We start from the raw sequence: 18,630 nt of genomic DNA on the forward strand, positions 1-18,630 counted from the left end.
TTTGCCACTGACTTATTTCACTTAGCACAATGTCCTCAACCATTTCACTCAGCACAATGTCCTCAAGGTTCATCCATGTTGTAGCCTAGGACAGGATTTCCTTCTTTTTTAAAGCTGAATGATATTCAACTGTATGTAGATTTCATGTTTTCTTTATCCATTCATCTGTCAACAGGCATTTCCGTTTCTTCTGTCTCTTGGCTATTGTGAATAATGCTGCAATGAACATGGTTTTGCAGATGTCTCTTGGAGATCCTACTTTTAATTCTTTTAGATATAAACCTAGAAGTGAGATTGCCAGATCATACGGTAATTCTATTTTTAATTTTTTGAGGAAATTCCATACTGTTAGCAACTGCACTATTTTACATTCTCAGCAGTAGTGCTCAAGGGTTCCAGTTTCTTTACCTTCTTACCAATACCTGTTATTTTCTGTTTTGTTGATAGTGGCCATTCTAATGGATGTGAGGTGATACCTCATTGTAGTTTTGATTTGCATTTCCCTGATGATTAGTGATGTTGAGCATCTTTTCATGTGCTTGTTGGCCATTTCTGTATTTTCATTGGAGAAATATCTATTCAAGGCCTTTGCCCATTTGACAATTTCTTAACTGCAGGACTTTTCAGGGCCTATAATATGCTAATGTGTACTGTGCATCTCTAAGGAGGGGATAAATTATTCAGCATTTTGCAGACTTAAATGTCCATGGAATTCCTGCAGTCATCTCATGTGTGGGCTAGGGGACTCTGGTGTTACATGGAATACCTTTGTATGTTGACCCACAATAGCACTTTTCATACCATGGTGTGTTAGGACTTGCTCTTCGATGAGGGGAGAGGAGGGGGAGATCAGTGTGAGATGATGTCTTGCAAGTAGAGGTGGATAAAGTGGGAGGTGAGAGAGCACAAGGTGAGAGAGCAGTCCAGCCTGGCTGAGTATAGGAAAAGTGGATCAAGCTGGAAAGGTTTGTGGCTCATGAGGAAGCTGTGGAGTTTGGATACATTAATGTTAAATTTAATAGGCAGTGGGGAGGTGAGGATAGACTGGTGAGAGGGTTGGGCTTGATAATGGAATCTTTCCATTCATGTATGTTCACTAGAATAGACATATAAGATTCATCAGCTTTGTAGGAAACAAAGGTTCACCTTGATTGAGGATTGGGTGAGTTATCAGGCTGGCCAACACAGCTTGGGCCTAACTCATAGTAGGAGTTGGAAGTAGGAGAGGAGTTGGGTATCCCCTTATTTAAGAAGGGCAGACCCTGGCCTTGTCTTCAAGGAATTTCTTTTTTCTTCTGCCGGGGCCCCTCTGATGAGCTCTTCCCTTCCTCCTGTTGGTCCCAGGCCTCAGCCTTTGGACTTGAGCTTCATGTCACATGGCTTCTCTGCTGGATTCACCAGTGGCGTTTTTCGTTTTCTGCCTTACAAGCATTGTTCAGTTGCCCTAAGCTGATTTGATTGAGACCATCCTGTCTCAGTATGGGGCAGGATAGTGGTTCCTGCGACTGGGGCACATAATTTAGCAGTTGTTTGGGCTGTTCTGGCTGTTCTGTAAATCTTCTGGCACTGTTGTCTGAAATTGAATCTCTCCTCTGAAATGGGTCTCACGGGCTCTCATGGAGCCCCAGCTAAAGACTCCTAATATCTCTACTTTATTTGCAAACCTTTACCTCCAGAGGTGGCCTCATTGTATAGAAAGATTTGACCTGTGAATGTTACTTAAATTAAAAGTTGAAGGTTTTTGGTTAATGGTGTGTTGGAAGCTTTGTAGACTTTGTATTTCAGTTTGAGTTTTCTTTTGCCTGTATTTAGGATATAATCTGTATGTTTACTAGTAGGGGACATTCTTGTAGCCAAGCCAGGCCAAGTTTATCTTGATACTGGGTGGTGTTCCTGAGCCATCTTTTTTTTTTTTGTCATCATAAAGCTGATTTTTGGATACCCTGACTGATTTTTAAAAATGTTCTATCTTTGACATTAGGTGTGGCCTAATATACCCAAAGCAGTTCCTTTTGGGAATGGCAGTGAGGCTGGCCAAACCACAGGGGATATTCCAGGCTTTCCCTCAGCTCTTCATTTCCTGTTAATGATCCTGGAATACCAGAATTAGATGGCTCTTCCCTAGATGAGGAAACTGAAGGTCCAATCCCAGACAAATGTGTTTTCCAGCGACATTCGGAAAACACAAAAAATCAGGCTTGCTCGATATTAACTGTCATTCTTATTGCAGAAGTCACTGTTGAGACTTCACAAAGTTGTACTCTTGTACCCTTGCTGTCTCTCCATTTTCACCACTTCTCTGCTATTTTTCTTTTATAATCTTTGTCATTTCTATTGCTGTAGCTTAGCTGTCTATGCTGCCTATGTGAGGGAAGTTGTATTTCGTTTGTTTGGTGAATGTTTTCTCATTACCTGCTCAGGGCTAGGTTCTGGGGCAAAAGCAGAGGGCAGGCAATTAGCATGTAGGTGAGTGGGCTCTAAAGACTGTTGGGATTCAGAGGCCAGATTTGCCACTTACTAGTTGCTTCAAAATCATAAGCATCAGTTAAACTCTCTGTGTCTCAGCTTCTTCATCCAGAAAAAGAGATAGTGACAGTATCCATCTGATAGTGCTGTTGTCAGGATTAAATGAGTTAAATAGATATAAATGCTGAAAGCATGTTTGTTACCTAATAATCTTATCATATTATCTGCTATTATTGTTGTTATGGTTATTACTATTATAGAGATGATGAGATTCCCCTTAAAGAGATTAAAGAGTACGTAAGTCACAATTACAAATGCTAACACAAATGGAAACTGGTAAACATCATAGGAAAGGACTCAATCAGCACTGTCTACTGGAAATATGTGAGGCACATATGTAGTTTTAAATGTTTTCATAGCCATATAAAAAAAGTGAATGAAACAGTGAAATTAATCTTAATAATATATTTTATTTACCTTAATATATCTAAAATACTTTCATTCAACACCAACATAAAAATTATAGTAAGATATTTTACATTTCTTTTTTTCATACTAAATCTTCAAATATGGTGTGCATTTTACATTTACAAAATTTCTCAATATGTGAAATTTTCATTGGAAATATTCTTGTTTAGATTTTGTAAAATTTACAGTTGAAAAGTAGACTCACAATATCCGTTGTTCTAAGCATACTTAAAAGTTTTCCAATAACTGAATCTTGAGTATCAGTCTAAAATTTATACCTAAGTTAATTAAAGTGAAATAAAATTAAATATTCTGTTTCTCAGTCACGTTAGCTACATTTCAGGTGCTCAGTAGCCACATGTGGCTGGTGGTTACCGTAATGGTCTGCACTAGTTTCCATATTTCTACTGAATTCATAGGTGAGAAGGAGTATTTTAAGCTGTCAGGATCAAGGAAGGCTTCATGGAGGAAGTGGCATTTAAACTGGAATGTGAACAGGTAGAATTTGGATGCATGAGATAGAGATGTACAAGAAATACCATGAAAGTAGGAAAACATGCATAATGATAAGCTTGAAGAAAAAAGAAAAGTAGGGACCTGATCAAGGCCACTCATGAGTCACTCATGACTGGTCATGGGTGGCTTTGCCCACCAGAATTAAGAATTTAAGTTTTTGTTTGGTAGTAGGGCCCCATTAGAGTCTTTGAACAAGAGAGCGACATGATCAAAGAGAGCAGTGTTTAGTATGGGCTGGAGAAGGGAGACACTGGAAATAGAGAAAATTGTTATGAGGTCATTGCAGGCTCCCAGAGTTGGGGTAAAGAGGGCCTGGACTTGGGTACTGGTGTTGGGAGCAGAGAAGAGGGGAAGGATTTGGAGAAGTGGTAGAATCTGGACTAAGTGTGTGGCAGAGGGGATTGGGAAGTTTGGAGACTGAGAGTGTGTTACTATCAACAGAAAGCAATGGGTTCCTCGTTTTAGTTCCTACGGAGAGGAGGGGCATAGCTGGAGTGACTTTATTAAAGTGCAACTCTGGGTCCTTGCTGGAGTTGTGAGAACAAGGAGTAAGGGCTGGCTTTGTGTGTGACCTGCCGTAGCAGCCGCCTCAGTAATAGAGAGGCTGCTGTTGTCGCGGCTCCTGTTCCTAATTGTTTCATTTCAGGCTAGATACAAGGTTGATGACTTTGCTCCTACTGGTGGGAAGGGAGTATGTTGGAGAAGTGAAGGGAAGTCTTGAATTCTGTCCTTTGTGTACTTTCTAAAACAAATACACACACCCACACACTGCTCCCTGCTAGGGAGGAACTGTCCCCCAAATATATAATGAGCAAGGACTTGGCACTCCAGTGGTCTGCTTCTCTCTGTCCTCTGCAACTCTAAGGGTTTCTTCTTTTTAAACCCAGAACAAAGGTTGTGGTATTAGTGAGTTTGAGCCCAGGAGGACTTTTACAGTGAGGAATTGTTCATTTTCTCTGGTAATCTGGATGCTTTCATGTACTGTTTAAGTTAAACAGTGGGATTTGTGGGCACCACTGGCCCCAAACCAGGAGAATCGTTGATTGGGACCAGAGCTGCACCAACACTGCATTTTAGAAATCCTAGTTCCTCATCCTCCCCATCTGTAAGGCCCCATGTTATGCTCTTGGGCTTGGCTTAGTCAAAGGGTCACGTTTTGTCAGGATTTGACTCTGCCAATGTGAGTTTTTGGCTGTGTTTATGTTTCTTCCTTCTGGAAGACATGAATCAGATTTTCCTAACCTCTTTGGACCCTACTCCATTCCTGCTGGAGCCAGCTTCCCATTTTGCTTGTTTTGTAGTTCTTAAACAAGCTCTCTCCTGAGGTGGGGGCAGTGATTTTTATCCCTGAGTGATTTTATCCACTGTGTTAATTAGAATAATGCTAGCTGTGGTAACACATCTCAAAGTTCAGTGGCCTGGTATTGTGAAGCCTTATTTCTTATTCATGTGCAGTATATAGTGAGTGTTGCTGGTTGGTGGGTTTTCTTCCTTTACCAGGAGGAAAAGTGATTCAGGGATTCAGGCTCTTTCCATCCTGTGGTGCTACCATTCCAGCTGGTGGAAGGGAAAGGAGTGTGGAGAGGGCACATCCATTTTTAACAGCCCTGACTCAGACATCGCTTCTCACCACATTTCATTGGTCAGAGCTAGTCATGTGACCTCACCTTGATGCAAAGGGCCTGGGAAATGAAGTCCTGGCTGGGCAGCCACTTTCCAGTGACTCTTCTATACTAAGGAAGGAACATGAATCTTTGGACAGCTATTTGTTTTCCCCACATACCTTGACTTGGTTTTATTTAGGAGAGAAAAAAAAAAAATTGCCAAAGACTGGGAACAAGGAGCCCATGTCTCTGTTTGCAATCTAACCTCTGGTATTTCCTGTGGACAAGCAGCCACTTACGTGTTCAGTTTTATTTTTGTTGAGAATTTGGTATTTTGAGGCACTATGCCAGACTCAGGGAGGAGGAAATGTGCCACCCCAGTGTGGGCTCTAATAACTTCAGTCATGCTTATCTTGTGCTCAGCCATCGGCCTTCCTTACCTGTGCCATTTTTTGTGTGTGGCTGTGTTGACCACTCTTCTTAAAACCCAGCTCTGGTCATGTCACCACCCTCTCTTCAACTTTTAATGTTTGTCTGGAACTTGCAAGATAAAGCTAAACTTCTTAGTATGATGTTTGAGGTCTTTGACCATTTGTCTTCAGACTACCTTTCCAGAAATCTTTGCTGCTGCTCCCTTGAACTTTCGTCAGGATAATCGGCTCTCTGCCCTTTCGCAGACCTCTTGCCTCTTGCTTCTGGGCTTTCTCACACTTTCCCCTTCTCTGGATTGCCTCCTGCTCCCCCTCACTTGTCCATGGTGGCTCAGGTCAAACCTCTGAGTTTAGACTGACAGATTTAAGGCAGATTGGAGTGTCCTTGAAACTGTAGTAAATACCGTATTTAGTATAGTTTATGTGGCTGTTTATTAGTGCTAATGTTTCATGGAATATCTGTCTTATTTTGCTGGTTAGATTGTCCATTTTGAGAAGATACTTTCTTATGTTTCATATAGAGTCTAGCTCATTGCCTAGTGCATAGTAATAAGTGCTGTAGTTCATCAAATGCTTGACATGTGGTAATTGCTTTGTCTCAACCCTCTAAGGTGGGCGTTTAGTATCATCCACATTTTACAGATGAGAAGGTTGACCCAGTTAGTAAGGGGGGAAGCCAGGCTTAAACACAGGTCTGACTCTTGGTTGTAGGAGAGGTCTGTTATGTGGTTGATGAAGGTAGAGGTAAGTGCGGGCATACCTTGTATTCCTTGTTTCCTCAGAGTTCATAATCCAATTGTGCAGCCTAGATATGCACACCTCTGTACAAAATTAGAAGAGGTTGCTTGGAGCATGGCAAGCGTGTGGGCTTCTGAAAGTCAGACCTGAGTTCAGATCTTGAGTCTGCCATTTACGGTGGTGGTGCCTTGAGGATGTAAGTAATTTACTTCTCTGAGCTTCATTTTTTTTCATTTGTAGATGGAGAGGATGATACCTTCCGAGCTGCTGTCGGGCTTAGAATGAGAAGAAATCAATACAATTATTGGCAACTAGTAGGTGTTGAGCCGATAACAAACAATATTGGCTAAATCATCATAGCCAATATTATTTGTTATCATCACCCAAGGCAGGGTATGGATAAATGCCAACATGGATGGTCTTGTAAAATTCAGAGACGTGGGAGACCTCTCTGAAGGCTGGAGTGGGTCAGAAAACTTTGTGAAAGAGGGTGCATTTGAGCTGGATTTTGAGAAGTGACTAAGGCTTCTTTTTTTTGTAGTTTACATATGGGCTTTATTTGGCTATGTATTATTTATATCATTGAATTAGATGCCAGCATTTCATAATTGGGTGATTTCTTATGAACGCTTGTATTTCTAGAATTTCCTGAAATATCGAAGGTTGCCAACATGTGGCCTGCATTCCAGCATGACAGGAATCAGAGCTGAGTAAGAGCTGCTCTCTTTAGAGAAGATGCCTCCTTGTCCTGCTGTACTCGTTTGGCTTACCTGCCTGTACCCTGTGGTACTTGAATTTGAAACCCCAGTTATAATCCCTTCTGATCTTTTTCCTATTAGATAATGCATTAATTTCCTATCATGGCCATAACAAATTACCACAAATGTAGTGCCTTAAAACAAATTTATTGTCTTACTGTTCTGGAGGCCTAAAGTCTAAAATGATTAAGCAGGGCTATGTCACTTCTGGAGGCTCTGGGAGTGGGGGGGATCCATTTCCTTGCCGTTCAGAAGCCACCTGCATTCCTTGGCTCATGGCCTTTTTCTCCATCTTCATAGAGATGGTTAAAGTTTTAACTAGGTAGAGGGAAAAGGGTTCATCTCTCTTTATGCTTGTTCATTTATAATGCAAGTGTTGGTTGAGGACCTACTATATGTCACCTGTGCTGTATACAGGGACAGTGACAAATAAGACAAACACTCTGATCTCATGGAGATTATATTTGGGAGCGGAGGGCGGGAACAATACAATAAAAATGTAAGAAGTTCATTAAGAAGAGAGACATCTAGAAAATGTGCTATATAGAGAGTTAAAAGTGGCTGGGTAGCTAGCTATTTTAGCTGGGTAGTCTAGGTAGGCCTCTCTGTGGAAGTGACAGTTTGATCTGAAATGTAATGACAAGAAGGAACTAGCTGTGCCATGAACAGAGAGAGACCTTTATAGGCACTAGGACAATCATGTGCAAAGGCCCGGAGGCAGGAACGAGCTCAGAATGCACAAAGAGCAGAAAGGAGACCCGTGCGACTGGAGTGTTATGGGTGGAGGGAGAGTGGGAGGAGAGCTCTGAGAGGATGACAGGGCCAGATCTGGTGGTACCTTCGGGACTGAACTGGGGTTTAGATTTTATATTAAGTATATGACAGGAAGCCATTGGAGGGTTTTTAGGAGGACGCTAACATGCTCTAACACATGCGCGCGTGCGCGCGCGCACACACACACACACACACACACACACGCATGCATGCATGTTTTGAAAAGTTCTTTCTGAATATGTATGCAGAGTGGATTGTAGGGCAGTGGTCCAGGTAGAGATGATGGAGGTTTGGACTTAGTGCTTTTGTTAGAGATGGAGAGAAGTGGGTGATTTTGGAGAAAAAGCCAACAGCTGTGCTTCTTTTTCCTAGCATGCTATGGCTTTGGTTTATTTTAGGCCCTCTGCTGTGTTCTGGGGAGAGTATTCTTGGGCTTTGCCACCATCATGGCTGGAGAAGAGGAGTGGCCGGCCCGGGCCCAGTGTTTGTCTGGCCTCTGATGAGCCTGTCGCTATGGAGGTGAGGCCGTAGCCAACCTCACTCAGCGATGTCTTTCTGGAGTGTTGACCACTTAGGTCATGTCTGGATGTTCTTTCTCCAGACCTTGTATGGATCCCAAGTTAAACATGTCCAGCTGTAGTTAATTCCACCTCCCCTTGGTGAAACCCTTCTCGTGCTTTTGCTGATAGTGAGCTCTAGGTGAACACTGTGGATCCTCTATCTGTCCTCCCAGGTTTCCCCAGATAGGGTGGGGCACTGCTAGAGAACGGTGTCCCTGAGTGGATTCCAGTCAGGCCGAGATCAGCACTGCCTCCTCTGCCAGCCTTTGCCAGCATCCTCACTCTGTCATGGGTAGGAGATCCTATGTTGTCAGTCAAGAGTGTCCTTGCTGTGTGTTCCCCATTGTACGCAGTGATTTTTAGCATAAGAATTGTTTTGGTTAACTTGGTTTTCTTTGCCTCTTAGATGTTTTCTTGCTGTTCAGGAAGAAGAGATTAGCAATCTCTCTTCCATTGCACATGTGCAGTACTTTCAAGTTTCTGGTGAGATTTTTACCTTTTTTTTTTTTTTCGCGGCTGGCTGGTACTGGGATTGAACCCCCTGGACCTTGGTATTATCAGCACCACACTCTAACCAAGTAAGCTAACCGGCCAGCCCCTTCTGGTGGGATTTTTAAAACATAAATTTATGATTCCTCATAACAATCCTAGGAGAGGGAGGGGACACCCTTCCCCCATAGTTGCCTGTTTATTTTTTGAAGTCTTTCATCCAGTGATTGCTGGGTTAAGAAACAAACAAGTTTTCTGCGGTTCATAAGTGATGCTAGTGGCCATTTCTTTTTGTTTCCATAGTGCTGTCTATTAAATGTTCCTTTATGTTTTGGGGATAGAATACGTACTTGCTGTTACATTTAGCAATCTGAAATGACCTGTTTTAGAGATGAAGAACTGAGGCTTCTGGGTGCTGGGACTTGTTGCAGACCACACAGCTGGGCCTGGGCTGGAGGGCAGGTGTGACTCAGAGCTCCTTCATCTTGCCGTTGTGGTTCTTTCTGCTGGCCTTTCTGGCATCTCCCTGGAGGGTGGTCCTCTGGCTGGTTTGAGGCCGTGATTGCAGCTGTCATGGTGAAAAGGGTAGTTCTCACCCACATAACAGGATGGGACATGGATGTCTCTTTCCCTCGACATCACGTTGAGTTTCCTAAAAATGCCTTCCCCATCCTAAGCATTCTTAACTAACTCCTCCAGGTCCTTTGGCTTGGGAGAAACCTGCTAACAGTGGAAGGAACAGCAGCTCTGGACTCAAGCAGACATGGCTTTGGATCCTGGCCCACTATTTAACCTGTCAATGGGCAAGTTACTTAAAGATTCTCTCCTTGAACTCAGATTTCTCATTTGCTATTGGTCTTATTCTGGAGAGTCATTACAAGGATGAGAGATGATGTGTTATGTGGGGGCAGCATGGCATAGGGCTTCAGAGTCCAGGCTCTGGAGTGGATTGCCTGGGTTTGAACCCTGCCTCTGCTACTTACCAGCTATGTGACTTTAGGCAAGTGACTTAAGCTCTCTGTTCCTCACTGGCTGTTACCAGAAGTTGCACATCCTGGCCTTGTACCCTCTGCCCAGGCATGAGAACCTCTTACTTTCTTCACTCCCTAAGCCCCTTCCATTCAGAGGCAGGAGGATTATTAACTGGAATGGACTTGGTTTTGGACATGACGTTTTATTTTGCTGAGGCTTCCTGGGTTGGAGGAAGCATTTCTGCTCATTCCCTAACAGGAAGGGACCAGATCTGCATGGGAGAGATTGGTGATGCTACCTTGGAGGGGGACACAAACAGGAAGTTCAAGAACAAGCTAATGTCTAAAGAGAGTTCAGTTAGAGAATTTCTGGTGCTTAAAACAGAAATTCAGCTCCACTTTTCAGAAAAATAACAGATGCCTAAATGTCAGGGGCAAGTGAGGGAGAAAGCTATTGGTTTTTTTTTTGAGTAAGATCTCAGTGAGGAAAGAGCAATTTTTATTGGTTTCTCTTGACTTGCTTTGTTCTCCAAATGAGGAAATAGAGGCTAAAGGGAACAGCTCTTTTAGCCCTTAATTAGAGGCCTCTGCAGTGTGTTCTAATTTTTTTTTTTTCAACGTTCAGCTTGCCTGTTGTTGGCTCCTTGAGGGAAGGTGCCAAGGATTCCCAACCTTTGTCATCCTTGCGGCTCCCAGTGCAGTGCCAAGCATATGGACAGCAGTCAGCACACAGCTGACTGAGGTCTAATTCGTTGTCGGCTTTATTTTCCAGAGTGAGTATATTGCTCCGTGTGACTGTCGCCGGGCCTTTATCTCTGGATTCGATGGCTCTGCGGGTGAGTCACTAAATTCTCTCTCTGTTTTTGCCATACCTTTGTTCATCTCCTAAAAATAGCTGAACCAAGTTTCAGCCTGTGATATAGAACCAAAAAAAAAAAAAAAAATGCAAACCAGATTTTCCCCATTAAGCCTCTGCAGAAAGTTGTGGCTTTCCAGCCTTTCCCTGCTCCCCAAGGTTGCTTTAGTGACTCTTTGCGCTTCTATATGCCTTCACTTTCAAAATTTTAAAAATGTTTATTTAAGAAACGTTTTTGAACTTTTTATTGAATATAACCTATACAGAAAATTGCATCAGTTGAACTGAATATACCTGTGTAACTAGCACTGCAAATAAGAAATGGGATTTCTTAGCATCCTAAAACACCTACCTTAGCTTAGTTGTCCCATATAATTCTCCAAGGCTGGCTTTTGGTTTCTCTGTTTTCACTTTTGGCTTAAATAACAAAGGTTAATTCTGAGCTACACTGGTGTCCTTCATTAACTTTTCAAAAAGTGTTGTGCCCTTGAGTTATAGGGTAGATTCCCCCTTCAGGATCCCACCCCTCAAGCAAGCTAGACTAGCTGGGAGCCCCTCTCCCCTCCCGATTAGCACTCTGCTTCCTTTGGTGTAAACACTTGTGTTATTTGGCACATGGGATTGGTTTTGGCTGATGCCTCTGCCGAAAGCCCCGAGTCCTGCCATGCCTGTGGGAACCGAGGGCACGTAGAGGTAGGAGGAGGCACAAACTCCCTGCTAGTGACCACTGAGTCACCGTGAACTCTCATAGGGTCCAGTTGGTATCTCCAAGGGAAAGGTGAAAGAGTTCCTTTGGGATATCTGGTGGAACAGAGGGATGGCCATGATCACTGAGCAGGAACCATTTCCACCCCTGTCTTGTTGATAATGAGACCACTTTAGCTATAGTCTACAGTCCTCTGTTCTGCTGGCCTTGACTCTTGCTGCACAAGTGGGCCTCTTCCTGTGCAGGGACTGGTGCCCACACAGCCTGGGTTTCAGGACTGTTTCCTTCAGAGCCTGGCCCATAGCTGGTTCTCATTGGTGTCTTTGCTTGCCTGGAGGTCTCCCTGGAGTTGAGGACCTATCTGTCCCACTAGGAGCTAGTGCCTGTCACTGCTCTCTCCTGCCTGCTACCATGTTGCGTGGCTTCTGGGCAGCTGTCAGAAACCTTTCTCTTTCTTTTCCTCCCTTGCTCTAGGCACGGCTATCATCACTGAAGAGCATGCAGCCATGTGGACCGATGGGCGCTACTTTCTCCAGGCTGCCAAGCAGATGGACAGCAACTGGACGCTCATGAGGATGGGTGGGTAAAGGCATTTCCAGCCCAACCTTAGTTATCCTGATCTGGGCAGGGACAGACTCTAGGGCTTCTCAGGGCTCCCAAATCTTAACCCTTTTATGGGGTCATGGATCCTTTTGAGAATCCAATGAAAACCTAGAAAATGGCATGCCTATATATACATACATCGTACATTCAGATTTGGAGGGTCCTGATTTGGGATACCCCTCTTATTGAGGGGAAACTAAGAACCAGAGAGGACATTTGATTTGCTGCAGATCACATGGCTCCCCATACATTTCACTCATGCACTGGAGGCCTTTCTACTGCTTTTGCTGCCCCATGATTCAGAGTGAGATAAAGGCAAGGGGCCATTGGCAACAGAAACTGGGAAGTTCTCCCTCTGAGCCTCTCTTTGAGGACCCTGGAGTCGCTTCTGACAGCTCAGTTTAAGAGAGGAGCAGTGCACAGGGCAAGAACATGGGTCTGGAACTTTCTTGGGCTAGTTACTTCACTTTCAGTGCTTCAGTTTCGTCATCTGTAAAATGGGATAGTCATAGTAAGTACCGACTAAAGTGGTAAGGATTAAAGAAATAATATATGGAAAGTGTATATTGAATAGTAAGTGTGTGTGTGCGTTCTGCTTTTTCATTTAAATTTGCACTGTGTGTATTTTTCCTTGTCATTAAAATAGTCTTTAGAAACACAATTTTAGTGATTGTACAAAGATCTTTCTCTACTGTGTTTTGAACTTGGGGAACAGAAGATGAAGAAGGAGAAAGAGGGCTACCAGGGCTGAGTGAGAAAGAGAAGATGAGACAAAGTGCCTCATGTTTCTTTGTTGTGGGAAGTAATGAGGAAAGGAAGTTGTCACCAGACTCACAGTGCAGGGAACAGAGGACCGGCCTGTGACACTGCGGTCCAAGCAGCTGGCCGCCTGAGGGGGTGTGTGCGCTCGTGTGTCTGTGCCATGCTCTCTCCACATACCTGTGTATGTGCTGTTTTGTCTTAGGGAGGAACTAGGAACATTTCCGTCCAGGCAATGGGATTATTTTACATTTCCGTTTCTCAAAAATCTTTTCAGAAATATAAAAACACCAAAGCTATAGGTTGATTGTTGCTGCAGTGTTTTCTCCTTACTTCCCTCCTTCCTCTCTTTCTTTCTCTCTCACTTTCTGTCTTACACACACACACACACACACACACACACACACACACACACACACACACACACACAAAAGCAGGCATTCAAAGCTGCTATAAATGGACAGGCTAGTGGCCTTTAAGTTTTTTGATTGCGTGCCTCTGTTAGTGGGGTCAAACTCCCTCAACATATATGTGTGTGTTTTTATATATGTCATATATATGTGCTACTGTCCATCTGTATCTCAAATATTAGCAAAGACTAATTTCTTAATTTTTTAGAAAATATAAATACAAATAAAAGTTTTAAAACTTTCTTCTTTGTACCCAGTGGATCGTTGAGTGTACCCCTGGGAGTGTGGGTGTCTCTTTGGGGCCTGCAGACTCAAGCTGTTAGGTCTCTTAGCACTTTGGTGGTCAGAGCGTCAGAGGAGCAAATACCATCTATCTGTTCCCTAAAGTAGGTATGTGGCAGCACTGGGGGTTGGGGAGGCTGTGTGTGTGAGTTCTTCTCCCCTCCAAGCTTCTCGCTAGTTTGCCATCTCTCCCTAAACCTACCTTTCCCCAGGCGTGTCTCCTCTGTAGGGAGATTCTGGGGGGTTTGGTTGGCTAGTGAGTGATTCATCCCCAGGGTTTTGCCAAAGATCTGTCTACTAGGAAATGACAGGATTGCATTCTGTGAAAGTTATACTAGCAGTGCTAAGAAAAACTTTGTTAATAAGTGGCTTGTTTAGTGGTTTGAAAAAAAGAATAGGAAAGAATCATATAGCAAAATAAAACTCAGTGCCAGCTTCTAGGCAGTTTTTTAGAACTGGGATTCATGAGCTCATTTCTTTATAAACCTTTGAACTTCCCTTCTGTGGTTCTGTGGTTATACTGGTAGTCAGTAGAGAAAATAGTAAGGATAAGTACTCTTTTAAAATATGTGAACTTTTACCTTGAAGATGTTAATTGTTTAGCAAAAATCCGAATGGTTAAAAAAAGTATACATCCTAAAGATATTGGCTAGAAATGGAAGATATTGGCTTGGATGAAATAAAAACTGGACTATAAGAATACTTTAATTTCCTTTCTGGAAGGTTATTCAGTGTGCTGTGTCTAGTTTCTTAGAAACAGAGAGGGCTGTCTGATCTTGGGAGCTGGGATACTCAGGGGGCCATGTTAAAGATGATGGTGGTGGGCCCCTGTGTGGCCCTCTCATAATCTTTGGAAAGATTTCTTTGCTGCCAAGACTTGTGCTCAGCCCTCCAGTCAGAGGCTGGCTGTGGGCAGGGGCCCTTCTCTCTATGACCTTGTCCTAGTAGCTGAGGGGAAGCACTGGTAGCATGTTGTCTCCTTACCTGGTGTGTGACATGAAGGAGGCTCCCAGCTCCCATACTTCACCAAATCACCACCCAGGTTTTTGTCGAGTGACCAATAGTGGGAAAGTGACCCAATGCTGATGAGATGATCTTTGCACCATGCACCTATGTTGCAGTGATCCCAGGATGATGTTTTTACCAGGCGTCGAGCAAAAATCGTGTTTTTTTTTTTCTTCTTCTGTCTCACACTTATTTTATGCTTTCCTCACACCCCATCTTACAGTTATCTCCCTCTTTCTGTAGCCTTCCAGGATTAAGGGAGTTTCAGATTTTCCAAGTCCTGCCAATCCACCATAAAGAAGGTGCTTAATAAAGACTCTGATGTCAGGTTTTTAGTGAATTACATCCTTATGGGTGGAACAATGAGCTTAGGCCCACTGGGAATTGTTTCTTATCAGTTCTTCCCTCCATAGGTCTGAAGGATACACCCACCCAGGAAGACTGGCTGGTGAGTGTGCTTCCTGAAGGATCCAGGGTTGGTGTAGACCCACTGATCATTCCTACAGGTAAGTGAGCTTGGTCCCTTCCAGACTGGGTATGGAAGTGGGTTCTGGACTCTTCCTCATCCTCCTTGATTGCCTGTGGGGTGTGGAACATTTGGGGGCTGTGCATGACTTGATGTCAAGATAGAGGTCGAGGTGAGGAAAAGAGTTCTGGCGTGGAGGCAGGGGAAGGCCATCCATAGTGAAGATGTCCTCTTACAGTTCCTTATCCTGGGCCATGGGAGGGTCACCTTTCAGAAGGTGCCGGGCTCTCAAGGCCCTGCTGCCTGCCTTGGCTGAAATGGACATTCGGTTCATGGCTGGGCCATGTGTGTGTCTCATCAGATTACTGGAAGAAGATGGCCAAAGTTCTGAGAAGTGCCGGCCACCACCTCATTCCTGTCAAGGAGAACCTTGTTGACAAAATCTGGATAGACCGTCCTGAGCGCCCGTGCAAGCCCCTTCTCACTCTGGGCCTGGATTACACAGGTCAGAACCCTAGTTGGGCCCAACAGGGCCCCCAGCTGCCGTCCCCTCCACCTCTTGCCATTGTCTTTATCCCAGTCCTTGGAATGAAAGTTGAGTTTGAGCTGATGGGAGGACTGTGCCTCACCTTGGCACAGTGGAACACTTGATGAAAGCAAGAGCTTTACTTGTTTCCACTGTTGCTACCTACTTGCCACTTACTTTGGCTTAGTTTATTTTTGCATAGCTCTTCTGGGTGGCTTTTTAGGTGCTGCTGAGAGAACTGAGTTTTTTTTTTTTTTTTTTATCAGGTGCAACCTGCCACTCTGACATGTCTGATATTGGAAATAGAGCCTGGAGATCTCTAGGTTTCATTTCCTTTATATCTTTCTAGACCCTCCATCTTGTGCCTTCTGCTTCAGAGGCTTTGGGGTGTTTCTTTGGCTTGTGGGATAGTGGTGGGTGAGGAGCACGTTCTGCGAACTGTCTGTGTGGATTTATGAAACAGTGAAGGGGAGGGGCCAGGAAGGCGGGGCAGGAGCAGGAGCCTTGCTATAGAAACAGAGGTGGATGGGGGATGGCTGTGGAATGTAGGCAAATTGCCCACAGGGGTCCTGGGAAGAAAGCATTGCAGCCTAGACTCTTGGCCAAGTTTTAAACAGCATTCCTGAGCTGATCTTCAAAGCAGCCCTTAGGTGTGGGGGCACCCCCCAGCTTTCTTGTGTGACCCGCTCACCAGAGGGTATTGCAAATTGGGGAGGATGCGTCCAGAGAGTGGCCCAGGGTCAGCTAAATATTTCCCATCAGCATGGTTTGAATTTTTTTTCACTGAAGCAGAGGCTCTGACATATTGCTTGTAGGAGAGAAAATGTTACTGGTAAATCTTGTGTTCAGGAAATATTTGAGTGCCTACTATATGCAGGACACTTGGACTAGATGCTGGGTGAATGACAGATGGTTGTAACCTGCATTGCAAATGGCACCATGGCAGGGTGGTATGGTGGTGATAGGGTGAGCTCTGCTAGGGCCACAGTTTAATCCTGGGGAGCAGAAGGGAGGCCTTGGCCGTCTGTGTCTGACAGGGCAAGTGTGGTTTGGAAGTGGTAGTAACAGTGAGTCAGACGCAGGGATTCCTAGGTTTTAGCACAGAAAGGCAAGCCTTGCCCCCCTAGGAATATAAAGTGGTGGGTAATATTCCCCTGGTCTCTGAGACTGGGTGAGTGCACCCTTCTGGTGGTGTGTTCACATAGCTCCCTAAGCTTTCCCTCTTGTGTATTTATGCAGTAGTGTAATTAATTGCTGGTTTAACTATCCTTCCTTTCTGGATTGTAAGCCCCATAAGGACAGGACTGGGTCCAGCTCAGAGCTATGACTGCAATAACCAGAATAGTGTCTGCAGAGGTCTATGGCATTTTTGGAATAAACAAACGAATTAATTTGCTGGTGAGGTAATCAGAGTTCAGGATAGTCAAGTGGCTTAGACAGAATCACACCTCTTGGGTAGGACTTGAATCCTGGCCTCCCGCCTGCACAAGCAGCACGCTTCCTGTAAGATGTGGTGCTGGTTAAGAATGTTTGGGATGTATACTTTCACTTGGCTCCTGTGGCTTTCTGGGACCAGGGCCAGAGTCACAAGCACATTTATTTCTTGTAGGCATCTCCTGGAAGGACAAGATTGCAGATCTTCGATTGAAAATGGCTGAGAGGAACGTTGTATGGTTTGTGGTCACTGCCCTGGATGAGATTGCATGTGAGTACGCTGGTTTCACTGTTTGGGTGTGTTACCTGATCTCTCCTTTGGGTCTCTGGGAATCTGTATGTTCATGCCTTTCAACTTTCTGAGTGGCCAGGGAATAAGCAAAAAGACTGTACCACAAATGGGTATAGGAGATACTAAGGAATTAGAGGGAGTGGAGGAGGGGAGTGTAGCCTTGCCCAGAGCAGTATTACAGCCAGGGACTCACGTGGAATCCATGGGTGATTTCTATCCCTGGCCAGCCTCTCAGGACTGCGGTACCTCTGAGGAAGGGCATTTCTTTCAAACTTTGTATCCATCAAGCTCACTATGTGTGGGATCATAGGAGATATATTTTTCTTTATATTTTTTTCTTTATACTTTTCCCAAGGTCTTCACAGTGAGAATGTTCTAGAAACATTTCTACCTCAGAAAACTTAGGAACTGAAAGTTCTTCACCAAGTCCTTTGATACAATAGCAGTTTCTCAATCTTTAGGCCTTAAACTGTTCTCATGCAATTATTCAGTACTTTCTGTCATCTTCAGAACCTGAAGGAATCCTGAACCTTCCTGTCCTGTCTCCTGATTTCTGAGTTGATTTGACCTGGGGCAGCTGAGAAGAGGCACTGCTTTATTTTTTCACTTTCTCACTAGAGAAATAGACCCTACTACACAGTGTCCTGTCTCTTCTCTTTCATCCCCCAAACTTTGTCAAGTGTATCAATGATTTATATCCATAATTAACAACCTCAACATCAGAGAAAAAATATATAAAGCTAGTTTCTTCCTTTTACTATAACAAAAGTACATTCCCATTGTAGAAAACCTGGAAAATGCAGAGGAAGTAGGAAGAAGAAAAAAAATCACCGATAATTCTGTTACCCAGAGATAATCAGTGTTAATATTCTATACATATATCATTTTGTAGTTTGATATTTTTCAAGGTATCAATTTACTATAAGCATATATAAGCTTAATATTTAAGTGAGTATTAAATATTCCAGCATATGGTTATAATTTATTTAATCATTTCCCTAAGGGTGACCTTTGAGTTATTTCTAGTTTTCCCACAATTTATTATAATGCTGCTATCAAAAATCTTGGTTCATAAATTTGTGTCTTAGTTTCTCATAGTTTTCTTCTTCCTATTTCTGGTTGGCTTTTAGAGGTAGGGTTACAGGTTAGAGGGTATGTGCATGGTAGGGCTTTTGACCTATCTTGCCATTTACCTTCCAGAAAGGCTGTATGGTGGTATATGAATAAGCCCATCCTGCCACACCCTGGCCAGCTCCAGGTACTATCATTTTTTAAAAAGTGCTAGTCTGATAGGTAAAAAATGTTGGCTTATTGGTTTACTTTGAGAAGCCATTATTTTAAAATAGAGGCAATTCTTACACTCCAGAACCTTTTTGCACTCTGATCAACACGAGACCAAGTATGCAGGAGCTGGAAGCCCTGGGACCAGAGCTGTGCTCTCTGCTGGTCCCTCGAGTTTCTCAGACATTCAGTGACCTCACCAGAGCCCCTAATGCTGGCTGCAGGCGGGCCCTCC

General features: G+C 43.8%; 1 protein-coding gene across 5 annotated transcripts in view; it reads left to right on the top strand.

Moving 5' to 3' along the window:
• XPNPEP1 (X-prolyl aminopeptidase (aminopeptidase P) 1, soluble) overlaps positions 1-18,630 on the top strand; it is a 56,531-nt gene that overhangs the window by 18,323 nt on the left and 19,578 nt on the right. For all 5 annotated transcript variants that reach the window (XM_008569944.1, XM_008569947.1, XM_008569946.1 and 2 more), the window contains 5 exons: positions 10,548-10,611; positions 11,812-11,916; positions 14,810-14,902; positions 15,224-15,367; positions 16,998-17,093. In XM_008569944.1, the coding sequence (XP_008568166.1) occupies positions 10,548-10,611; positions 11,812-11,916; positions 14,810-14,902; positions 15,224-15,367; positions 16,998-17,093 (502 nt within the window). The remainder of the gene's footprint in view (positions 1-10,547; positions 10,612-11,811; positions 11,917-14,809; positions 14,903-15,223; positions 15,368-16,997; positions 17,094-18,630) is intronic.

The sequence above is a fragment of the Galeopterus variegatus genome, unplaced genomic scaffold (assembly GCF_000696425.1).
Source record: "Galeopterus variegatus unplaced genomic scaffold, G_variegatus-3.0.2 Scaffold546, whole genome shotgun sequence".
NCBI lineage: Eukaryota > Metazoa > Chordata > Mammalia > Dermoptera > Cynocephalidae > Galeopterus > Galeopterus variegatus.